This window comes from Aotus nancymaae, unplaced genomic scaffold, assembly GCF_030222135.1.
Source record: "Aotus nancymaae isolate 86718 unplaced genomic scaffold, 86718_ANA_hifiasm-v0.15.2.pri h1tg000073l, whole genome shotgun sequence".
NCBI classification, from domain to species: domain Eukaryota; kingdom Metazoa; phylum Chordata; class Mammalia; order Primates; family Aotidae; genus Aotus; species Aotus nancymaae.
Genome location: NW_026988488.1, coordinates 1,604,564 through 1,630,798, shown reverse-complemented (window position 1 = coordinate 1,630,798; position 26,235 = coordinate 1,604,564). Strand labels below are relative to the sequence as shown.

General features: G+C 39.4%; 1 protein-coding gene across 10 annotated transcripts in view; it reads left to right on the top strand.

Annotated features, from left to right (window-relative positions):
• The window catches only part of ARHGEF9 (Cdc42 guanine nucleotide exchange factor 9), a 174,482-nt gene that overhangs the window by 83,337 nt on the left and 64,910 nt on the right, over nt 1-26,235 (top strand). For all 10 annotated transcript variants that reach the window (XM_064367722.1, XM_064367720.1, XM_064367718.1 and 7 more), the window contains one exon: nt 15,396-15,587. In XM_064367722.1, the coding sequence (XP_064223792.1) occupies nt 15,396-15,587 (192 nt within the window). The remainder of the gene's footprint in view (nt 1-15,395; nt 15,588-26,235) is intronic.

Genomic DNA, 26,235 nt, shown 5'->3' with positions numbered 1-26,235 from the left:
GATCTAAGTCACAAGCTCACTTTTGCCTTAGAGGAGCCGGGAGGTAGGCAGATGATGCTAAGAAGGCAGGAGAGGCATATGAATAGGGAGCTATGGGCAAATAGTTTTCTAACATTTTGAGGCCCTTCTGTATTAGAAATATGCCTTGTAGGTATATCAAAAACCAGTTTGTGCCTGTTGGGCAGGAGGCATTTTCTGGAGCAATAGGAAATTGTAGGGCTCCTGGGGACGGAGAGATGAAACATCTGAGAGGTTATCAAGCAGAAAGAGCACAATGAAGGTAGCAGGAGCATTGGCTAGGAAGTCAAAGATCTGAGTTGAAGGGAGAGCTTTGCCACTGATTCCCTGGGGGATGTCAGGCAGAGACTTTCCCTCTTTTGGGCCTCAGTGTCTCCACTGACATTTCAAGGATTTGGACCAGGTGGTTTCTGAAGGCCCTATCCTTTTCACCAGTCTGAGGATCTTCCATGATTCTAGAACCAGTATAACATGCTTTTACCACCCTGAAGCCACTCAGTACAGGACATCAAATTTGCTTGATAGAGCTGCCTAGCGGAGCAGGAAGGCTTGGCACTACAGCTGTTGAGTGGAGGTGTGAGGATGTTTCTGAGTCACCTGACAGTGGATATGGCCACGGAAGCTGACACAAGGTGGTATGAAGAGGCAGTTCAGCTCAGAAGCTGTGTTCTCCTGTCCTTTGAGGAGCCATACTCTAAATCAAGAGACGGCTCACTTTTTTTTTCTTTTTGAAGATACATATACTTTTTAATTTTTACTTTTAATAACATTAATAGAACGATATTTTAAGTTATTCAGAAAGTAAACATAAAAAGTAAAAGTCCCATTTCCATATACCCTACCCGTGTCAACCAGTTTTAAACCATTTCTGCTTTTATATCTTCTTGTGGTGAACTTCAAATCTACAAATGTGTTTCAACTTTTTGATTCTAGAATTTTGGAGCATGACCCACCTATCGACTTTAAAGTAAAATTTAAAACTCAGTTTTCTCCCATAACCCATTTACTCAGCCCACTCATAATAACATTTGCCACTGCTCAACCCCACTTCTAGTCACCACTGCCACTTCGAACATCATATTACTATAAGCCAAAAGTAGAACTAGGGAATTTCAGGGCTTGTGGAGATCTTAAAAATCATCTAGTTTATTCCTCTTTCTGATGTTTAAACACCTCTAAAATACTCCTGCCTCCCAAGTGGTCAATTTAGTCCCTGCTCTGATACCTCTACTGATAGATAGCTCCCTACCTCTTTAGGCCACCAGTTATAGCTCAGGACAGAACTGAGATAGTTTGTCCTTATTTTGAACTAGAATCTGTCTTTCTGGAGCTTCTACTCATGGGAAGGGTGTAAATGTCCAAGAAAACTAGCTCTAGAGATAATCTTTCTGGATTATAATCAGAGCCTTTCCATTTATTGGCAAAATGGCCATGGGCAGGTCACTTGTACTTTCTGTGCTTCAGTGATCTCATCAGTATATTGAGGATGTAACAACACCTACCTCATTAAGTTGTCGGGAGAACTAAACAATACAGGAAAAGCACTGACAATGGGGTCTGACATATAGGAAGCACTCAATAATAATACTGGTAATACTTGCAGCAAACTCTTAATGTAAATGGTAGAAATAATGTCCTTATTTCTCCCTGCTCCTCTTCCAAACCCTCTGGGAATATACTGACTCTCTACTCTGTCTGTAGCTCATCAGACATCTGAAACCTAAGACCAGGTCTGCCAAGCCTCTCCTATCCTCCAGGCTTCTGAGCTATCATCTTAACCATTATTTGGATGAATCAGCTTCTTGTTGCTGCTATATGAGTGGCTAGAATGAGGCCATCTGGGCATGCAAGCCTTCTGTTCCATTCCATTCAGCTACTTGTCTGAGAACATGGGCTACATGGAGCCCTGGACATGCTGAAACTGCCAGGCTTTGAAGACTAATAGGAATGCTTTTACAACTAATGACCCTGCTGAACAAATAATTGGACAATGTTCTTCCTTGGCTGTTCTGACCTCTACCAACAGGCATAAAAATGTTACTGGGGCCATCCATCAGCAGTTAGCCTTCATTTAAGAACAAATAAATGATGGAACACTGTGTCATATGTAGGAATCCAATAATGGATTGAAAAACCTCTTTTATAAGATGTACTGGGGAAGAGAGCCATAATAATAGACCTGCAAATTCTGCCCATTGGTCCAGCTCTTTCTTTGTTTTGATAAGCTCTTTAAGGTAGTAAAGTTATTGACATTGTTGCTCAGTAGAGCTTAGCCCTGAGTGGCATGTGTGGGAGGAACTCATTCCCACATTTAGTTACATATAATGGAAGCATAGCTTACTACTAAGGGTATATTTAATAAAGATGCTGTATATGGAATGTGGCCAGCAGTACCCTGAAAATCAGTGTAGCCAGATGAACTTGAATTTGGGGCAAGTCCTAGAAGTTCACTTTCCCATGTGGATTGTGATATGCAGTGGGTAAGGACCCTCCCAATTGAAAATATTGGGAGAAAGTCCAGCCCAGTATGTAGAGCGTAGCATCAGTAGGCAGCAGACAGAGGGTGGCTTTGTTGTCATGACAAGTGGCTGGTATTACTTGGTCCAACATCAGGTTGCTGGGTGTGCTTCAATAAGCAGATAAAGCATGGTGACCAGGTATCCAGAGGCAGGGAGTATGCAGTAAAAATGGTTTCTTGATTTGTAGAATGAAAGATTTAATAAAAATTCATTTATCCAACAGATGATCATCAAATGGCCACTGAGAAGATACAGAACTACTCTAGACCTTCAGACCATCCTCCAAGAGTCTGATAATAGATATGAAAACTTATGTATAAGGGAGGTGATTTGCCCAAGTTCTGTTACTTTAGTCAAGTTATTTCCCTTTGCCAAATCTCACTTTTTTCTCCTGAAAGATGGAGGGGTCGGAACAGATAAACTCCAAGAATGTTTCTGGCCCATTCTCCATAATCTCAATCTCTCTCTCTCTCTCTCCCTTTTTTTTTTTCTTTGAGGCAGGATCTTACGCTGTTGCCTAGACTGGAAGTGTAGTGGCGTGATCATGGCTTGCTGTAGCGCCAAACTCCTGGGCCTGGGCACTCCTCCCACCTCAGCCTCCTGAGTAACTGGGACTACAGGTGCCCACCACCACACCCAGCTAATTTTTGTATTTTTTGTAGACGCAGGATTTTACCAGGTTGCCCAGGCTGGTCTCGAACTCCTGGACTCATGCGATCCACCTGCCTCGGCCTCCCAAAGTGCTGGGATTATAGGCATGAGCCACCACACCTGGCTATTTATTTTTTAAGGTGAGGTAAAATAAACATAAGATGAATTTCCCCATTTCAATCGTTTTAAAGTGTACAATTCAATGCATTTGCAATGTTGTACAACCATCACCACTATCTAGTTCCAGAACTTTTTTATTGCCACAAAAAGAAACTCCATAACCATTAGCACTCGTTTCCCATTGCTCTCTCTTCTCAGTCTGTAGATAGTATAATGCTTTGTCAAATTTTCTACAAATGTTAGCAGGTAGAAAGTAGAGGATAGTTAGGGAAGGGATTAGATTCATAGGAACTGAGGACGGGAAGAGCCATATGACTTCAGTAGCTATAGGAGACTGTATCACTCTGGATACAGGCCGAAAGAAGTAAAAAACATAAGACAGATGTTACGAGAAAAGCCTCAACAGGGAACAAGTGCCATCTAGGGCACTGGTACAGTTCTGCAGGATCAGAAAGTGAATGAGACCTTGCCAGACTTGCCTTTAACTTGCTAGTAAATGGCATAGCCCAAACAAGATTGTAATCCAACTCCAAAGCCAATGTTTTGCCTCATCAACATCCTGAAGTGCTTTTTTTTTCTTTTCCATATGTCTGTAAATAATTGCAAGCTTTCTGGGTGACGAGTAACTCAGGTCAGTTTGATTTCTACATTCTCCCTTAGTGTGGCTTTCATCATGAACTCAGTACTTCCATATCTGAATAGCTTAAATAGAAGCCTTCTCTGTATTTTAGCACAAACAGCAAATCAAAGGAAATACATGAGAAATGAAGTTCTTTTTAAAATTTTTTGTCTTTTTAAATTTATCTGTTATACTTTAAGTTCTGGGTCCATGTGCAGATCATGCAGGTTTGTTACATAGGTATACACGTGCCATGGTGGTGGTTTGCTGCATCCATTGCCCCATCATCTACATTAGGTATTTCTCCTAATGCTATCCCTCCCCAATCCCCCCACCCCCTGCTATTCCTTCTCTAGTTCCCCGCCCACTAGACCCCATTGTGTGATGTTCCCCTCCCTATGTCCATGTGTTCTCATTGTTCAACACCCACTTATGAGTGAGAACATGCGGTATTTGGTTTTCTGTTCTTGTGTCAGTGTGCTAAGAATGATGGTTTCCACCTTCATCCATGGCCCTGCAAAGGACCTGAACTCATCCTTTTTTATGGATGCATAGTATTCCATGGTGTATATGTGCCACATCTTCTTTATCCAGTCTATCATTGATGGGCATTTGGGGTGGTTTCAAGTCTTTGCTATTGTGAACAGTGCCGCAATAAACATACATGTGCATGTATCTTTATAAATGATATACCCAGTAATGGGATTGCTGCGTCAAATAATGGGATTGCTGGGTCAAATGGTATTTCTGTTTCTAGATCCTTGAGGAATCGCCACGCTGTCTTCCACAATGGTTGAAGTCATTTACACTCCCACCAGCAGTGTAAAAGCGTTCCTATTTCTCCACATCCTCTCTAGCATCTGTTGTCTCCTGATTTTTTAATGATCGCCATTCTTTTTTTTTTTTTTTTTTGAGACGGAGTTTCACTCTTGTTACCCAGGCTGGAGTGCAATGGTGCGATCTTGGCTCACCACAACCTCCGCCTCCTGGGTTCAGGCAATTCTCCTGCCTCAGCCTCCTGAGTAGCTGGGATTACAGGCACGCACCACCATGCCCAGCTAATTTTTTGTATTTTTAGTAGAGATGGGGTTTCACCATGTTGACCAGGATGGTCTCGATCTCTTGACCTCATGATCCACCCGCCTCGGCCTCCCAAAGTGCTGGGATTACAGGCGTGAGCCACCGCGCCTGGCCCTTAATGATCACCATTCTAACTGGGGTAAGGTGGTATCTCAGTGTGGTTTTTATTTGCATTTTGCTAATGACCATTGATGACAAGCTTTTTTTCTTATGTTTGTTGGCTGCATAAATGTCTTCTTTTGAAAAGTATCTGTTCATATCCTTTGCCCACTTTTTGATGGGGTTGTTTGTTTTTTTCTTGTAAATTTGTTTCAGTTCTTCATAGATTCTGGATATTAGCCCTTTGTCACATGAGTAGATTGCAAAAGTTTTTTCCCATTCTGTTGGTTACTGGTTCACTCTATTGATAGTTTCTTTTGCTGTGCAGAAGCTCTTAAGTTTTATTAGATCCCATTTGTCTATTTTGGCTTTCGTTGCCATTGCTTTTGGTGTTTTAGTCATGAAGTCCTTGCCTATGCCTATGTCCTAAATGGTATTGCCTAGGTTTTCTTCTAGAGTTTTTATGGTGTTATGCTTCATGTTTAAATCTTTAATCCATCTAGAGTTAATTTTTGTATAAGGTGTAAGGAAGGGATCCAGTTTCAGCTTTCTGCATATGGCTAGCCAGTTTTCCCAACACCATTTATTAAACAGGGAATCCTTTCCCCATTGCTTGTTATTGTCAAGTTTGTCAAAGATAAGATGGTTGTAGTTGTGTGGGGTTCTTTCTGAGGCCTCTGCTCTGTTCCATTGGTCTATATCTCTGTTTTGGTACCAGTACCATGCTGTTTTGATTACAGTAGCCTTGTAATATAGTTTGAAGTCAGGTAATGTGATGCCTCCAACTTTTTTTTTTTTCTTAGGTTTGTCTTGGCTATGTGGGCTCTTTTTTGGTTCCATATGAAGTTTAAGGTGTTTTTTCCAATTCTGTGAAGAAAGTCATTGGTAGCTTCATGGGGATAGCTTTGAATCTATAAATTACTTTTGGCAGTATGGCCATTTTCATGATATTGATTCTTCCTAACCAGGAGCATGGAATGTTTTTCCATCTGTTTGTGTCCTCTCTTATTTCCTCGAGCAGTGGTTTGTAGTTCTCCTTGAAGAGGTCATTCACATCCCTTGTTAGTTGTATTCCTAAGTATTTTATTCTCTTTGTAGCAATTGTGAGTGGGAGTTAATTCATGATTTGGCTGTTTGTCTGTTATTAGTGTATAGGAATGCTTGTGATTTCTGCACATTGATTGTGTATCCTGAGACTTTGCTGAAGTTGCTTATCAGCTTAAGGAGATTTTGGGCTGAGACGATGGGGTTTTCTAAATATACAATCATGTCATCTGCAAAACAGGGACAATTTGACATCCTCTCTTCCTATTCGAATACCCTTTATTTCTTTCTCTTGCCTAATGGCCCTAGCCAGAACTTCCAATACTATGTTGAATAGACATGGTGAGAGAGGGCACCCTTGTCTAGTGCCAGTTTTCAGAGGGAATGCTTCCAGTTTTTACCCATACAGTATGATACTGGCTATGGGTTTATCATAAATAACTCTTATTATTTTGAGATATGATCCATTGATACCTAGTTTATTGAGAAAAGACACCTTTTCTGCATCTATTGAGATAATCATGTGGTTTTTGTCTTTGGTTCTGTTTATGTGATGGATTACATTTATAGATTTGTGGATGTTGAACCAGCCTTGCATCCCTGAGATGAAGCTGACTTGATTGTGATGGATAAGCTTTTTGATGTGCTGTTGGATTCGTTTTGCTAGTATTTCATTGAAGGTTTTTGCATCAGTGTTCATCATGGATATTGGCCTGAAGTTTTCTTTTTTAGTTGCATCTCTGCCAGGTTTTGGTATCAGGATGATGTTGGTCTCATAAAATGAGTTAGGGAGGATTCCCTGTTTTTGTATTGTTTGGAATAGTTTCAGAAGGAATGGTACCAGCTCCTCTTTGTACCACTGGTAGAATTCAGCCATGAACCCATCTGGTCCTGGACCTTTTCTGGTTAGTAAGCTATTAATTGCTGCCTCAACTTCAGAGCTTGTTATTGATCTATTCAGGGATTCAGCTTCTTCCTGGTTTAGTCTTGGGAGGGTGTAAGTATCCAGGAATTTATTCATTTCTTCTTGGTTTACTGGTTTATGTGCATAGAAGTGTTTGTAGTAATCTCTGATGGTAGTTTGTATTTCTGTGGGATTGATGTTGATATCCCCTTTATCATTTTTTATTGCATCTATTTGAATCTTCTTTCTTTTCTTTTTTATTAGTTTGGCTAGTGGTCCATCTATTTTGATGATCTTTTCAAAAAACCAGCTCCTGGATTTATTGATTTTTTTGAAGGGTTTTTTGAAGGGTCTCTATCTCCTTCAATTCTGCTTTGATCTTAGTTATTTCTTGCCTTCTTCTAGCTTTTGAATTTGTTTGATTTTGTTCCTCTAGTTCTTTTATTCGTAACATTAGGGTGTCAATTTTATGTTTCCTCACTTCTCTGGTGGGCCTTGAGTGCTATAAATTTCCCTCTAGACACTGCTTTAAATGTGTCCCAGAGATTCTGGTCCATTTCGTCTTCGTTCTTATTGGTTTTGAAGAACATCTTTATTACTGCCTTCATTTCATTATTTGTCCAGTAGTCAAAGAAATGAATTTCTAAAGGTCCTGGAAGAGCACTCCTTTTATGGCTACTTAACTAATTAACCTAAATTCTATCAATGTCTAAGCAGGATAATTCCATGAAAACCAATAAATAGAAGACTTAGGGATACAGTGGAGTGTAGTTCATATCAGAGATATCTAGTTTTCTTGACTGGGAAGGAAGCTATGTTATCTATGAAGGGTTTCCCTATACTCCAGTCCATGCCCATTCTAGCTTGAGTTCTCTCTCACCTTAGGAAGCCTTATCATGGGCAGAAATCATCAATACCTCCAGCCTCAACTAAGTAAGTCTCCATTCATTGAGAAGTTTTTTGAGTCTCGTTGTTAAGGAGATGGCATTTAGAGTATAAGAAAATTGGGACCATTGCGAGAACAATTACAAAAGTACTTCCTAAAACTCTTTCCTGACTAGAGAGGACAGTTTTTCTTATATGTTACTTCATTGTTCTAGGGGCAGACAATGCCAACCTAGGGGATAATAACAAGAACAGCTAATATTTGACTCTGTGCTAGAAACTGTTTTACCTGTGTTACCTTATTTAATCCTCACAACAGCCCCATGAGATAGATAGATTTATTCTCTCTATTTCAGAGATGAGGAAACTGAGGATCAGAGAAGTTAAAGTAACTTACTCTGTGTTACTCACAGAGGCAGTTGTAGAACCAGGATTTGAACTCAAGCTTCCTAGTCTTCTCCCTTTACCACTGTCATAGACTGTCTCTCCTAATTTTGGCCTAAGAATCTGGAGACTTTGCTTCAATCCTGACTGCCACTTTGAGGCATCCCCCTGTCTGGCCTTGGATTTCTCATCTGGGAAGTAGAAAGAATAAGGCTTGCTTGCCTGCCTTGCAGGGCTATTTTGAAGTCCAAATAAGAGAGTTTGTGGGAAGGCACTGTTCTTGAATTAGGTCTTCAGGGAAGCCAGGGACAAAAGAAGAATGACAGAAAAGAGTAGGGAAGGCCTTTCTGAAGAGGGAGTAGGGGGCAGGCATTAGAAGGATACAAGATATAGAGGTGTGAATAAACAGAATGTGTTGGAATGAATGTGGTGGCAGAGAAAAGGCCTTTTGGACACCTTTGTTATGGAAGAGTTTACGTGTGGCCTTGCCTAAGGTCACACGTCTGTGTTGAGGAGCAGTGAAACTTGCTGAGTCTGGCCCATTATAATGTGCTGATGGAAAGCCATGAATGCAAACACAGGATATTCACACAAGTCTTTTTTTCTGTCTCTCTTTTTTTCTGTTGTTTAACAAAAATTTTCATTGCTCTGGTTGAAGCTCCTATTTCTCATTATGTCGGTGCTGGAGAAGGAGAACAATTTGTTAGCAGCCTTCTTATGATGATCCTTTATATAATTAGTGACAGTTATTAAATCTTCCCTTGAGGGGTAGAGGAGTAGTTTCTATGCCTGACTGTATATACCATGATGATTGTCTTTGAGCTAGAGAGGAATGCTAAGGGCTTCCTGGCATGCACATTCAGGGATCCCTAAGCACTTCTGATCCTCCTGGAAGCTGAGACTGGGGCTCCAAAACAAGGTTATTTATTTATTTATTTTGTGTGTATGTGTGTGTGTGTGTGCACGCGCGCGTGTGTGTGTGTGTGTGTAAGAAGTGGGAGCACTGCTTGAAACTAACCAGGTTACTTTCAGTCCCTCAGATTCACCTTTGTATCCACACTTCGCCATTGCTTCACTGTGGTAACAGAGAAAAGGCCTTTTGGTGACCTTTGTTATGGAAGAGTTCATGTTCCCTTCAGTCTCTCTGCTTTATCTGTATTTTGCCCTTTTGTAGTATTTGCTGTGATTTTTGGCTGGCACTTTTATTCAAAAAGAGACAGAGCTCATGATTAGAATTATCTGAAAAAGGAAAGGGCTTCCTTGGGAGACAGTGATCTCCTCATCACTTGTTGTGTTCAAGCAGATAGGCTGTGCAATTGCTGGCAGGGGATATTGTCAAGGGAGTTTATGTATTGATTGGGGAGCAAGGGGTGACAATGACTTGTCCACCTTCCATTTCCTTTATAAACTCTGATTCTATAGCTCTGAGTGTCTATTGTTTAATGAGACTGGCAGTAATAACCTCTCACCTTTTCAAAGGATAGATTGCTTTTTACTCCTCTCTGGTTGACTAGATTTGGCCTTTGAAACTATCAAGGTGAAATTTAGACAATTCTGCTTACAGATTCTCTTCTCAGAAATATTACACTGCTGGAGATAGGGGCTGGCTGGCTTTCTAAGACACTCCTTGAGCCTTTATTGACTTCATGAAGGTGTTACTGGCTGGATATATGGTAGTTTTCTTTTAAAACTACTGATCCATTTGTGGGGAGGGGCTACTAAAGATGTTGAAGAGGCTATACCAAGGGCTGGGTAATCAAGTCCGCTTTACTTTTGCTTGGTTGCTTATGTTCTAGGTGTCATATCTAAGAAACTATTGTCTAAGGTTACAGATTTTCCTCTATATTTTCTTTGATGACTTTGATAATCTGATTTCTTTCAGATATTTTATCCATTTTAATTTAATTTTTGTATATAGTGTGAAGTAGGGACCAAAGTTCATTCTTTTGCATGTGGATATCCAGTTGTACTAGCACCATTTGTTGAAAAAACTGTACTTTACTTCTTGAATCATCTTGGTACCTTTGACAAATATCAATTAAGCATGGATGTAGGATGTATTTCTGGACTCCTGGTTTTATTTCATTGATCTTTATATCTATTCTTATGTCAGCGCCCCATTCTCTTGATTATTGTAGGTTTGTAATAAGTTTTGAAATCAGAAAGTATGAGTCTTCCAAATTTATTCTCCTTTTTCAAAATTGTTTTGGTTATTCTGGGTCCCTAAAAATTCCATGTGAGTTTTAATATCAGTTTTTCAATTTTCTGCAGACACCAGGTGAGATTCTGATAGGTATTGTGTTGAATCTGAATTAATCTGAGGAATATTGCCATATTAGCACCATTAAATCTTCCAATCCATGAAAAGGAGAGGTTTTCCTATTTAGTTCTTCTTTACTTTGTTTCAATAATGCTTTGCAGTTTTCAGTGTATAAGATTGCACTTTTTTGTTAACTTTATTCCTATGTATTCTTTCTGTTGCTATTTAAATGCGATTATTTTCTTAACTCTCAGATTGTTCACTGCTAGTATATAGAAACATAACTGATTTTTTTATATTGATCTTATATCCTGAAACAAGGCCCAGCTTATTTTTTAGTTATAACAGGTTTTTTGGTGGATTCTGTATGATTTCCTGCATATCACATTATATGATCTGTGAATAGAGATAGTTTTACCTCTTTCTGATGCAATGTCTTTTATTTATTTTTCTTGTCCAATTGCGCTGGCTAGAACCCTCAGTATAAGGTTGAATAGAAGTGATGAAAGTGAGTATCCTTGTCTTGTTCTTGATTGTAGGATGAAAGCCTTCAGTCTTTCACCATTAAATATGATATTAACTATGGATTTTTCATAAATGTTCATTATTATTTGGAGGAAAGTTCCCTTCTATTTCTGGTTTGTTGAGTATTTTTTTTTTCTTTCTTTTCACCATGAAAGGGTGTTGGATTTTGCCAATGCTTTTTTGGTGCCTGTTGAGATGATCATGTGGGATTTTATAACCTTATTTCACTAATATGGTATAATTTACATGGACTGATTTTCATATGCGAAGCAACCTTTCATTCCTGGGATAAATTGCATCTGGTAAGGTAGAAAATTTGTTTTTAATATGTTGGTGGATTTGGTTTGCTAATATTTTATTGAGGATTTCTATATTTCTGTTATTTGGAGGGGTTTGTGAAAGATTGGTATTAGGTATTTTTTAAATATTTGGTAGAATTCACTAGTGAAACCATCTAGTCCTGAGTTTGGTTTTTTTTCCCCCCATGTGGGAAGCTTTCAAGATTGAGTGAAGTTATTCATTAAATCTTTTTCTTCTTATAGGTCTTCTCAGATTTTCTATTTCTTTTTCAGTCAGTTTCTGTAGCTTGTGTCTTTCTAGGACTTTGTCCATTTCATCAGGTTATGTAATTTATTGGCATATAATTGTTGATAATATTCCCTTTTAATCCTTATTTCTGTAAGACTGGTAGTAATATTTCTTCTTTCGTCCATGATTTCAATAATTTTAATCTATTTTTTTCTATTTTAAGTTTTTTCAAGGAAAATGTGTTGTTGTATAAGGTATAAATTTAAAAAGAGAAAAAAATGGAAGGCACAAAATAAAAAGGCATATTAACGATATGGGTATATTGGTAACTCCCTGGCTGTCTTTGTGGGTATCAGCTTCTTTATTAGGAAATTGAGAGGTTGGGTTACTGTTGCTGAAGTTGTTGAATGCTTCTGGACTATCGTATTTCTATGTTTGAGCATGGGATTAAAGGACATAGATGGGAATATTAGTGAACAGAAAATAGACCAGTCTGTGAGGAGCCCAATATTCCTGAAGGAAGTAGTGGGAAATAAGAGTGGAAATACAGATTAGAGTCAGATTATGGTAATATTTGAATGTCAGTGTGAGTGATTTGGACTTGCTTTATAATCAGTGGAGAGCTATTAAGGATTTGAGGCTTATGGATTAGCCAATCAAGATGATAGTCAAGGAAATTGGTCTGATAGTGGTATGTGGGAAGGGTAAAAGCTGGAGGATCACCCAGGGACTTGTCCAGGTATAACAGGATGAGAACAATGACAGTGAAAATAGAAAAAGGAGCAATAAAGACCAGAGATTGTCTCCAAATTGGAAAGTACTCCATGTTTTAGAAGGAGGAGGGAAGAATGAGTTGTCTTGCTCATCTGCGTGTCCTTCATAGTTAGTGGTTAGGCACAGAATAGGTCCAAAGTAAGTATTTGTTAAGTTGAACTGCATTAACCAACCTTGCTTCAGAGTTTAATGAAGGCTGGAGAAACCAGCCTTTAAGTACTCTAAGAAGACTTACAGGACAGCCTTTCAATCTGGCAGATTCCAGGCATTGTCCATCTTCTTACTTGCCACCCAGGCATCTATATGTGCTAATTGCAGCATTAATGAAGAAAAGGTACACATTAGCCTGCACAGATTGTTGGACAGGGTTGATAATGGCTCTGTGGTCTGACATTTCAGACCAGATAAGCTTATGGGCTGACCTGTGTCAATGCACTGTGACATACTAGCAGACAAAGACCTTTCTCTGCACAGAACAGGGAAGTTCTCAAGAGCAGAGGACTGAGGTTAGACCAGAAAGTCTTATCACTAGGCCCAGGGGATCTTTTGTGGGAACCTGGGATCAGGAGAAGAACAATTAGGCCTTATGTGGGACCTTTTTCTAGGCTAAGAAACATCTTTTCTCAAATGTCAGCTCTAAAAAGGGCAGTGATTTCTGTCTTTTTTATTTGCTGATGTATCCCTAATATCTGGCACATTATTGGCCCTTGGCATAGATTTAATGAATGAATTAATCTGTTAGTAGTTATTTTGTAGGAAAGCAGTATCTTAACCTAAGGAATAGGCTTCTGGGGTTGGGGTAGAGTAGATGAAGTTGTCTTCTCAAAAGCTCCTTATGAAGGATCCTGCTACATGAGCCTTTAGTTATAGCCAGAAGGGACTTCTCTACCAAATTCTTTATAAGGAATCTGTTTTCACTTGGCTGCAGTTGCCTTCATCTTCTCTCACTGTTATTTGGAACGACAGTGTCATGGTGTATAGCTAGAACCTAAATGTGGTTCTGTTTCTGCCTTTACATCTGCTCCCCTTTTCCTTCCTTCATATCCTGTGTTCCTTCCCGGTGGAGTTCAAAATATTCATCCTATTCCAGCTATCCAAAAGCCAACATTTGGACCTGACTTTTCTTAAACTCCTAGGAAGAAAACAGAAGATTCTTATTCCTTAAAAGCCTGCCTTTGTTACCCTTTCAATAGCAGGATTTAGCTTGCTTTGTGAGAAGCAGGGAAAAGCTAATGGATTATTAGAGAATGAGGTTTTCATTGTTACAAATACAAATAGACAGCATCATGTATATGAGATGTTTGTTTCAGTGCCTTAAATAACTTTTTTTGCCCAGGTCCATTCTTTTGAATAATCATCTCTCATATTGCCTGTTGACTGCATTAAAGGACAGATATTAGCATATTGAAAACACAAAGCTGACCTTTCAGAAGCTGGAAAGAGATTTATAATGGAGCACTTGCAGAGGGTGATAGGTTTTGGATGGAGATACATTTTGCAAATTTGGCTACGTATGCAAAGTACATAAAAACAGAATGAACCTTATTTGCTTTGGCCTGTGACAATTCAGTCATATGTTGATATATGCTGGTGACTTCTCTAACTTCACTGAGTGGTAATCATGCCCCCTCACTTCCTGTGAGAAAAAGAAAGAAGGAAGAATATACAGAGTTGGGAAGTAACTACCATCCCTCTAGTTCTATGCCAAAGCCTCTTCCCCTCAGTAATTACCCACCAAAAGGCTTTTCTGATGGCAGAAATAGGGATGCATCTAAATTGGTGGATCTCAGCTTCTTGAGGCAGGAATATGGAAAAAGCTGGGAGTTAAGAAGTGAAAATATGGAGAGTAAACCTGTTGAGACAACTGGCAAGCTCTTTGGCTAATTACCTCTGACAGATTTTGTCACTCTGCCAAACAGGCCCACTCTTCTTTTCCTTCCTGCCTCCATGGTTTCCCCACTTCCTAGGACTGCAGGGGTGGCAGGAAGGGCCATCTTCTTGATTTTCAGTCAAAGTCATCTAGAAGATCCAAAGACATCTGACTTGGCCGTCCCAAAGGTTTTTGTTTCTTAGCTTCTCTCTGCCTTCATGATTTAGAGTGGACAGTCTCAACCGTTACCAAATTTATCAATTTCTGATGATTTTAATTATTGCCCGCCCATCTTGGCCCAAGCCATTTCCTTTTCTTTTCCTGTCTTCCTTAGAGCCAGAGGCACAAAGATGCTGACACAGTGACTAAGAGCAAAGGCTCTGGAGACACTGGCTCCTATCCCAGCTCCTCTGCTTCCTAACTATGTGACTTGGGACAGATTGCTTATCTTCTCTCAGCCTCAGTCTCCTCTTCTGTGAAATGGTGGTAATAGTGATGCTTAACTAGCAGTGCTGACTACAGTATATTGTAAGCTCTTAGCACAGTGAAAGTTGGTGTAAAGTTGGTGCCAATTAATAACTATTGCTAGTATGTGGTGGGGAAATATTGTCCCATCCCCATACCAATCTTAAAAAGGTAGAGATCTTTGCATGTCCAAGACATTTTACAGTCAAATTTTGATGATTATTTTTATATCTTATCACAGAAATCAACACTGACATTGTTTTCGAGATACCCACTCTAGCATTTAACTTTGGCCTCTGTATTTGCAGGTGCATAAATGCTGTGTTTTACAGCAATCCAACTGTGGCACTCAAGATGTATAGCTTAACCTTTTTAAAAATCCAGTTGTGCCACCTAGATGTGCTCTAGCATGAGTGAATCTAGTTACTCCACTCTATTTACAGATAGGTTGCCAGAGACCTATAGAAAATTAAACCCATGCCCAGGATAAAAAGTCACTCTAGAGCCAGGTTTGGAATTATGTTTGCAGAGGTCTCTGGTTGAAAGTTCTCTGAATACCTGAGAAATTCAATTTATCCTTTTTCTTACTGTCTGGAAACCTCTCGAAGAAGGAAGCTAACTCATTATTTTTCTTTTGCCTGCTTCCACAGCTCTGGGTGAACCAGGAAGATGAGGTGGAAGAAGGGCCCAGTGATGTGCAGAACGGACATCTGGACCCCAACTCAGACTGCCTCTGTCTGGGGCGGCCACTACAGAACCGGGACCAGATGCGGGCCAATGTCATCAATGAGATCATGAGCACCGAGCGTCACTACATCAAGCACCTCAAGGATATTTGTGAGGTAACCATGGTGGTTCATGTGGAGACACTTCGTGAAGAACTGACAACCCTCCTAGGCCCTGCCTGTGACAGTCCCAAGATGTTGGAAAGGGCACATACCCTCCCAGATTCTGTTCAGTGAGGTGAAACTGCTTCCTTAGGGTTTCTCAATCTCTGTTTTTCACATTTTTCTCTATCTGTCTAACTTAAATATTTATTTGTTTATATACATTGTCTCTCTTCCTATACTCTTTCTTTGTGTCTTCCTAATTTTTTCCCCTGAATCCCTACTTTTATCTTCTTGGTTTCTGATCCAGTTACAGCCATCTCATGTAAGGGCTTAACCTCACTCATTAAAGCAAAACACATCTCCCACAAAGCCAGTGATTCGTAGACTTCGGCATACACCAGAGTTTCTGGGGGAGCTTGTTAAGTAGCCCTCTCACTCTTGTTCCCCAAGTCATGAATTATCAGTCTCAGGTAAGGCATGAATATTTTTAGGTTTAATGAGCATCTCTGGTGATGCTGATGCTGCTGGTCCTACTCTCTCACTTGGAGAACACTAGTTGTGAGTTTAAGCAGAAAAGAGCTTGGAGACAGCTGTCTACAGAAGACAAAGGCTGGATGGACAAACATTGGCTCCTTTAGTATGTCACTTTTTTCCCCAGGAGATGTCTCTCTAATTCCTAACCCCATTACTTTCATCGCTCTGTCATAAGTGAAGATGAGAGCCTTTTGCCTCATACTCTCTTAAGCTTAGATGCGAGTTGGCATTTTCAAAGGGCATTTTACTGAACAGGAAGGGAAAACCAATGGGAAATGAAGGCAGTGTTTTTAAAAGGATTAGACACACATACACACACACACACACACACACAATTACAACGTTTTTCTTTACCCAGGGAAAACTTTGCTTTGAATCTTTTTGTCACCTTTCTTCCAGAAGAGGGCTTAGATTCTGTTTTCTGTCCCCCAGCTTAGGGTCCACTGTGGAGTGAGTAGTACGGCCCCAACATTTTTCAAAGTTCTTATTTCTCTAGATAGTACTGCCCAATAGAACTTCCTGGAATGATGAAAATGTTCTATGTCTGCATTCTCCAATATAGTAGCTATGAGTCAACAATTTATGGCTGTTGAAGAGTTAAAATGTGGCTGGTATGACTGAGAAATGGAATTTTAAATTGTATTTACATTTAATTTAATTTAGGCAACCATATATCTATAATGACAGCCACATTGGACAGTGCAGCTCTGAAAACACCAAGGCCAAGGATTATGTGCCTGAACTTTCTTTATCCCAACTCATTTTCTCACCCCTCCCAGGAAGATTAAAAGTTATCTTGTCTCATTGCCCCACTTCCTACCCTGCCATGAGGCAATAAAATACAGTAGAAAGAATAAGAGGTCTGGAGACATGGAATGCTGGTTTTTCACATTCTGTCTTTGTCACTAATTTACCCTGTGAGCCTGAAGGCACCCTTTAACTCCTCTGACATTCAGTTTTCTTATTTTTCCAGTGGGCTTCATTACAACAATCTCAATGTTGTTGAGGAAATTAAATAAATATAATATTGCAGTAACATATGTTGTATTTGGAAAAAGGTAATTTTCTTTTTTGCCTCTTTTTAAAATCTATTCACCCATCCATCCATATGTCTTTTTTTAATTCCTTCTACCTTCACATCAATGATTGATGCTAAAAAAAATTCTCCCTTGGCATGTGCTACATGGCATTCAGCATAAAACCACTGACACTTTATTCATTCAGCAAACTTTTAGTGGAATTCTGCTCTGTACCAGGCCTGTGAACATAACTTCTAGCCTCAAATTGTTGTACTTTAGGCCAGCAGCATCTGTATCACCTGGGAACTTGTTAGAAATGCAAAATCTTTGGCTCCAACCCAGACTTACTGAATCAGTGTATGCATTTTAACAAAGTTACTATCTGATGTATAATACATATTAAAGTTTGAGGAGTGTTGCTCCAAAATGATACCTCTATTACAATGTCATAGTGTTTTTCATAAAATTAAATAGTCTATTCTTCACTTGGTAGCTGAGGGATGCTGTCAAGATCTAAATCAGGTCATATCACTCCTCTGCTCAGAACCTTCTAATGGCTCACCATTTCTCCCTGAATAAAAGCCAAAGTTATTATTACTTACAAGGGCCTGTGTGATCAACCCATCCTTGCCTCTATGACTTTCACCTCCTGCTCCTTTCTGCCATGCTTTCTTCACTACTACAGCTATACTGGCCTCTTGCTTTTCCTTCAGCATTACTAATATGCTCCTCCCTCAGAGCCTTTGCACTGTTTTTTCCCTCTCCTTAAAGCATTCCCCTCCCCACTCCACATTTACATGGCTCCTGTCCTTAGCTCCTTCAAGTCTTTGCTCAAATATCGTCTTCTTAAGATTTCTCTAAGCAATCTATTTAAACCTGTAACGTTGCACTGCCTCTACCCCTTTCCTGCTTTATTTCTATCCTTTACACTTATCTATCTGACATATTATATATTTAACTTATATATTTTGTTCATTTTCTGTCTCCCCTTCTGGAATGTACTTTCCATGAAGGGCAGGGGTTTTCATCTGTTGATTTACTGATATATCCCTGCTACTAGATGCTCGATAAATATTGCTTAAAGTCAAAAATAAATATAATTTATCATATGTATGTGCTGCTTTGATTGGCAAAGTACGTTCATATCATATGTCATTTGATCTTCAGAGGACAAAGGTTGTTATTGTTATTTCTATTTTCTAGATCAACAGATTGAGTCTCTAAGGAGCAAAATTATTTTCCCAGAGCTCTCAGGAGTTAGCCCAGTGGAAGTCCTTAGAAGGCTCTCCCAACTCCCACAAATCTTTACCTCTTCCTATGGGCCACAGGCTCAGGACAGCAGTGGAAGTTATTTGTCTTTCCAGAAAGTAGGGAATGATATGATCGTGCTTTAAGGACTTTTCCAATTCAGCCCACCCAATCAAACCTTTTGTTGACAACTTGCTGGTTCCTTATTTTTCAACTATTATTGCTGATGAAGTTAAGTATTTAAATGGGAGCTATCTCTTTGTCTCACCCTATAATCACAGGCATCAAAGGGAGGTGGAGAAAGCTGTGTCTAGCTGGACTAGAAGACAGTAGTTTAGCCCAGAATTGTGTTTGGTTTAATGAAACCAAAAGCTGTGAAGAGAGAATGGTTTATCAGAAAGAATACTAGACTTATAATTGGGAGTTCTGATTTCAGGTCCCAGCTTGGTCACTAAGTGGCTGAGGAATCACAAATTAGTCTTTTCCACCCTAGGCCTTGTCCCCCATCTCTAAAATGTGTAGGTTTGGAGGAGCAGCTCTTAAAGTTATGTCTGGATCTTACTTTTTCTCTAGTTTTGTAAGATGTAGATATATGCTCACTAAAGAAACATTGTGATAGTGAGCCAGGCTGCTTCTGCATTTTCTGCCTCTTCCTTCTTGGTACCCTTGGAAGCATGTCTTACTCAAGCATGAATGTGTTAACATGGCATAAACCACTCTTTCTGCTGTAGGTTATGGGAGAGTTCTAAACACTTGCTACTCTTACACTTCTTGAAGGGGAAATGGGGAAAATTATATTCAGTATAGAAAAAAAGTCACACTATTTTTTAGAGAAACTTTTTTTCTCTCCTGGGAGTAGAAAGTACTTAACAAACTTTTTAAATATCATAATGTTTGTTCTGAGATACATCTGCAGAACATGCAGGTTTGCTACATAGGTATGCATCTGCCACAGTGATTTACTGCATCTATCCCCCCGTCATCTACATTAGGTATTTCTCCTAATGCTATCCCTCCTCTAGCTCCCCACCCACCAACAGGCCCCGGTGTGTGATGTTCCCCTCTCTGTGTTCATGTGTTCTCATTTCTCAACTCCCAATTATGAGTGAGAGCATGTGGTGTTTAGTTGTATGTTCTTGTGTTAGTTTGCTGAGAATGATGGTTTCCAGCTTCATCCATGTCCCTGCAAAGGACATGAACTTATCCTTTTTATGGCTGCATAGTATTCCATTTTGTATATTTGCCACATTTTCTTTATCCAGTCTATCCTTGATGGGGATTTGGGTTGGTTACAAGTCTTTGCTATTGTGATCAGTGCCACAATAAACATGTGTGCATGTGTCTTTATAATCGAATGATTTATAAGCCTTTGGGTATATACCCAGTAATGGGATTGCTGGGTCAAATGATATTTCTAGTTCTAGATCCTTGAGGAATCACCACACTGTCTTCCACAATAGTTGAACTAATTTATACTCCCACCGACTCTCTAGCATCTGTTGTCTCCTGACATTTGATTGTCACGCTTCTTATGGGCGGGAGATGGTATCTTATTTTGGTTTTTGATTTGCATTTATCTAATGACCAGTGATGATGAGCTTTTTTTTATGTTTGTGGGCTGCATAAATGTCTTCTTTTGTGAAGTGTCTGTTCATATCCTTTGCCCACTTTTTTGTGGGGTTGTTTTTCTCTTGTAAATTTGTTTAAGGCTTTTGTAGATTCTGGATATTAGACCTTTGTCAGACGGATAGATTGTAAAAATTTTCTCCCATTCTGTAGGTTGCCTGTGCACTCTGATGATAGTTTCTTTTGCTGTGTAAAAGTTTAATTAGATCCCATTTGTCAATTTTGGCTTTTGTTGTCATTGCTTTTGGTGTTTTAGTCATGAACTCTGCCCATGCCTATGTCCTGAGTGATACTGCCTAGGTTTTCTTCTAGGGTTTTTTTAAATTGTACTTTAAGTTCTGGGGTACATGTGCAGATTTTGTAGGATTGTTGCATAGGTACACAGATGCCATGGTGGTTTGCTGTCTCTGTCCCTCCATCACCTACATCAGGCATTTCTCCCAGTGTTATCCCTCCCCAACTTCTACATCCCCTGCTGTCCCTCCCCTAGTCCCCACCCCACAACAGACCCCAGTGTGTGATGTTCCCTTTCCTGTGCCCATGTATTCTCATTGTTCAACACCTGCCTATGAGTGAGAACATGTGGTGTCTAGTTTTCTGTTCTTATCTCAGTTTGCTGAGAATAATGGTTTCCAGATTCATCCATGTCCCTACAAAGGACATGAACTCATCCGTTTTTATGGATGCATAGTATTCCATGGTGTATATGTGCAACATTTTCTCTGTCTAGTCTATCATTGATGGGCATTTGGGTTGGTTCCAGGTCTTTGCTATTGTAAACAGTGCCGCAGTGAACATACATGTGCATGTGTCTTTATAATAGAATGGTTTATAATCCTTTGGCTACATACCCAGTAATGGGATTGCTGGATCAAATGGAATTTCTATTTCTGGATCCTTGAGGAATTGCCGCACTGTCTTCCACAATGATTGAACTAGTTTACACTCCCACCAACAGTGTAAAAGTGTTCCTATTTCTCCACATCCTCTCCAGCATCTGTTGTCTCCAGATTTTTTAATGATCACCATTCTAACTGGTGTGAGATGGTATCTCAATGTGGTTTTGATTTGCATTTCTCTAATGACCAGTGATGATAAGCATTTTTTCATGTTTGTTGGCCTCATAAATGTCTTCTTTGAAAAGTATCTGTTCATATCTTTCACCCACTTTTAAATTGGATTGTTTGTTTGTTTTTCTTATAAATTTGCTTTAGTTCTTTGTAGATTTTTGATATTAGCCCTTTGTCAGATGAGTAGATCACAAAAATTTTTTCCCATTCTATTGGTTGCCAGTTCACTCTGATGATTGTTTCTTTTGCTGTGTAGAAACTCTTAAGTTTAATTAGATCCCATTTGTCTATTTTGGCTTTTGTTGCCATTGCATTTGGTGTTTTAGTCATGAAGTCGTTGCCTATGCCTATGTCCTGAATGGTTTTGCCTAGGTTTTCTTCTAGGGTCTTTATGATGTTAGGTCTTATGTTTAAATATTTAATCCAACTGGAGTTAATTTTAGTTTAAGGTATAAGGAAGGGGTCCAGTTTCAGCTTTCTGCACATGGCTAGCCAGTTCTCCCAACACAATTTATTAAACAGGGAATCCTTTCCCCATTGCTTGTTTTTGTCAGGTTTGTCGAAGATCAGATGGTCGTAGATGTGTGGCATTACTTCTGAGGCCTCTATTCTGTTCCATTGTTCTATATCTCTGTTTTGATACCAATACTATGCTGTTTTGATTACTGTAGCCTTGTAGTATAGTTTGAAATCAGGTAGCATGATGCCTCTAGCTTTGTTCTTTTTGCTTAGGATTTTCTTGGCTATTTGGGCTCTCTTTTGGTTCCATATGAAGTTTAAAGTGATTTTTTCCAGTTCTGTGAAGAAGGTCAACGGTAGCTGGATGGGGATAACATTGAATCTATGAATTACTTTTGGCAGTATGGCCATTTTCATGTTAACCATGAGCATGGAATGTTTTTTCATCTGTTTGTGTCCTCTCTTATTTCCTTGAGCAGTGGTTTGTAGTTCTCCTTGAAGAGGTCCTTTACATCCTTTGTTAGTTGTATTCCTAGGTATTTTATTCTCTTTGTAGCAATTGTGAGTGGGAGTTCACTCATGACTTGGCTCTCTGTTAGTCTGTTATTGGTGTATAGGAATGCTTGTGATTTTTGCACATTGATTTTGTATCCTGAGATTTTGCTGAAGTTGCTTATCATCTTAAGGAGATTTTAGGCTGAGATGATGGGGTCTTCTAAATATACAATCATGTTGTCTTCAAATAGAGGCAATTTGACTTCCTCTTTTCCTAATTGAATACTCTTTATTTCTTTTTCTGGCCTGATTGCTCTGGCTAGAACTTTCAATACTATATTGAATAGGAATGTTGAGAGAGGGCAACCTTTTCTAGTGCCACTTTTCAAAGGGAATGCTTCCAGGTTTTGCCCATTCAGTATGATATTGGCTGTGGGTTTGTCATAAATAGCTTTTATTATCTTGAGATACGTTCCATCGATACCTAGTTTATTGAGAGTTTTTAACATAAAGGGCTGTTGAATTTTTTGTAAGGCCCTCTCTGCATCTGTTGAGATGATCATGTGGTTTTGGTTCTGTTTATGTGATGGATTACATTTATAGATTTGCATACATTGAACCAGCCTTGCATCCCCAGAATGAAGCCTATTTAATTGTGATGGATAAACTTTTTGATATGCTGTTGCATTTGGTTTGCCAATATTTTATTGAAAATTTTTGCATTGATGTTCATCATGGATATTGTCTTGAAGTTTTTTTTTTTTTTTTTTTGTTATGTCTCTGCCATTTTTTGGTATCAGGATGATGTTGGTCTCATAAAGTGAGTTAGGGAAGATTCCCTTTTTTGTATTGTTTGGAATAGTTTCAGAAGGAATGATACCCGCTCCTCTTAGTACATCTGGTAGAATTCACCTGTAAACTCATCTGGACCTGGACATTTTTTATTTAGTAGGCTATTAATTCCTGCCTTTATCAGACTTTGTTATTGGTCTCTTCAGGGATTCAACTTCTTCCTGGTTTAGTCTTGGGAGGGTATAAGTGTTCAGGAATTTATTCATTTCTTCAAGATTTACTGGTTTATGCTCATAGAGTGTTTGTAGTAATCTCTGATGGTAGTTTGTATTTCTGTGGAATCGGTGGTGATATCTCCTTTATCATTTTTTATTGCATCTATTTGGTTCTTCTCTCTTTTCTTTTTTATTAGTCTGACTAGCGGTCTGTCTATTTTGTTGATCTTTTCAATTAGCCAACTCCTGGAATTACTGATTTTCTGAAGGGTTTTCTGTGTCTCTATCTCCTTCAGTTCTGCTCTGATCTTAGTTATTTCTTGTCTCTGCTAGCTTTTGAATTTTTTTGATCTTGCTCCTCTAGCTCTTTCTATTTTGATGATGGAGTGTTGATTTTAGGTCTTTCCTTGCTTCTCATGTGGGCATTTATTGCTATAATTTTTCCTCTAGACACTGCTTTAAATGTGTCCCAGAGATTCTGGTGCATTTTGTCTTCGTTCTCATTGGTTTTGAAGAACATCTTTATTTCTGCCTTCATTTCATTGTTTATCCCATCGTCGTTCAGGAGCAAGTTGTTCAGTTTTCATGTGGTTGTGTGGTTTTGGGTGAGTTTCTTAATCCTGAGTTCTAATTTGATTTCCCTGTGGTCTGAGAGACTGTTAAGATTTCCGTTTTTTTGTTTTGTTTTGTTTTGTTTTGTTGCATTTGCTGAGAAGTAATTTACTTCCAATTATGTGGTCAGTTTTAGAGTAAGTGGGATGTGGCGCTGAGAATGTATATTCTGTGGATTTGGAGTGGCGAGTTCTGTAGAGGTCTATGAGGTCTGCTTGGTCCAGATCTGCATTCAAGTCCTGGATATCCTTGTTAATTTTCTCTCTCGATGATCTGTCTAATATTGACAGTGGAGTTTTAAAGTCTTCCACTGTTATTGTGTGGCAGTCTAAGTCTCTTTGTAGGTCATTAAAAACTTGCTTTATGTATCTGGGTGCTCATGTATTAGGTGCATATATATTTGGGATAGTTAGCTCTTCTAATTGCATTGCTCCTTTTACTATTATGTAATGCCCTTCTTTGTCTCTTTTGATCTTTGTTGGTTTAAAGTCTATTATATTACAGACTATGATTGCAACCCTGCTTTTTTTTTTTTACCTCTCTGTTTGCTTGGTAAATCTTCTTCTATCCCTTTATTTTGTGTCTATGTGTGTCTTTGCATGTGAGATGGGTCTCCTGAATACAGCACACTGTTGGGTATTGACTTTTTATCCAGTTTGCCAGTCTGTGTCTTTTGATTGGGGCGTTTAGGCCATTTACATTTAACCCTAATATTGTTATGTGTGAATTTCATCCTGCCATTTTGTTACTGGCTGGTAGTTTTGCCCATTAGTTGATTGAGTTTCTTCATTGAGTCATTGGTCTTTATCATTTGGCATGTTTTCGCATTGGCTGGTACTGGTTCTTCCTTTCCATGTTTATTGTTTCCTTCAAAAGCTCTTGTAAGGTAGGTCTGGTGGTGACTAAATCTCTCAGCAATTGCTTGTCCATGAAGGATTTTATTTCTCCTTCGCTTATGAAGGTTAGTTTGGCTGGATATGAAATTATGGGTTGAAAGTTCTTTAAGGATGTTGAATATTGGCCCCCACTCTCTTCTAGCTTTTAGAGTTTCTGCCAAGAGATCTGCTGTGAGTCTGATGGTCTTTCCTTGGTGGGTGAGTCAACCTTTCTCTCTGGCTGCCCTTAGCATTTTTTCCTTCATTTCAACCCTGGTGAATCTGATGATTATGTGCCTTGGGGTTGCTTTTCTTGAGGAATATCTTTGTGGTGGTCTCTGTATTTCCTGGGTTTGAATGTTTGCCTGCCTTGCTAGATTGGGGAAGTTCTCCTGGATAATATCCTAAAGAGTGTTTTCCAGCTTGAATTCATTCTCCCCATCACATTCAGATACACTGATGAAGCGTAGATTTGGTCTTTTCTCATAATCCCGTATTTCTTGAATGCTTTGTTCATTTCTTTTCACTTTTTTTCCTCTAATCTTGCCTTCTCATTTTATTTCATTGAGTTGATCTTCAATCTCTGATATCCTTTCTTCTACTTGATTGATTCGGCTATTGAAACTTGTGTATTCTTCTCAAAGTTCTTGTGCTTTGTTTTTCAGCTCCATCAAGTCATTTTTGTTCTTCTCTTAGCTGGTTATTCTAGTTAGGATTTTGTCTAACTTTTTTTCAAGGTTTTTAGTTTCATTGCATTGGGTTTGAACATGTTCCTTTAGCTCAGAGGAGTTTGTTGTTACACACATTCTGAAGCCTGCTTCTGTCAGTTCGTCAAACTCATTGTCCATCCTGTTTTATTCCCTTGCTGGTGAGAAGTTTTGATCCCTTGCAGGAGGAGAGGTGTTCTGGTCTTTGATGATTTCATCCTTTTTGTGCTGGTTTCATCCTTTTTGTGCTGGTTTCTTCCCATCTTCATGGATTTATCTACCTTTTGGTCTTTGAAGTTGGTAATTTTGGATGTGTCTCTGAGTGTATGTCCTTTCTGTTGAAGTTGAAGCTATTTCTTTTTCCTTTTTTGGTTTTCCTTGTAACAGTCAGATCCCTCTGTTGTACGACTGCTGGAGGTACACTCTAGACCTTGCTTGCCTGGGAATCATCCGTGGGGGTTGCAGAAAAGCAAATATTGATGCCTGGTATTTCCTCTGGTAGCTTTGTTCCAGAAGGGTACCCACCAGGTGACAGCCAGAGCTCTCCTGTGTGATGCTTCTTTTTTGTTATATGGGAGTCAGGGAGCCACTTGAGGAGGCACTCTGTCCCTTGTCTGCCTGCAGAGGCACTGCTGGGCTGTCATGAACTCAGTCCAGCTGCTGTGTAAGCTTCCTCTGGCTTTTGTTTACACAGGTAGTTTTAGACCCGCCTCAGCAATGGCGGACGCCCTTTCCCTGCACTAAGCTCGATCGTCCCAGGTCAAGCTCAAACTGATGTGCTGGCTGTGAAACTTTTAAGTGAGAGGGCTTCAGTTTGTCAGGGGGGCCTCTCCCAGCCATATCACCTGTCTTGCTGGTTTCAGCTCCCCCTCTTTCTAGGGTGTGGGTAGCTCCATCCCAGAGGTGCTCTCAGTGCTAGTCAAAACATTCACCCTGATCTGTGCTGACAACCTACAGCGCCTGCGGGAGCTGCCACTCAGATCTGTGTTGGTAACTCATGGTGCTTTT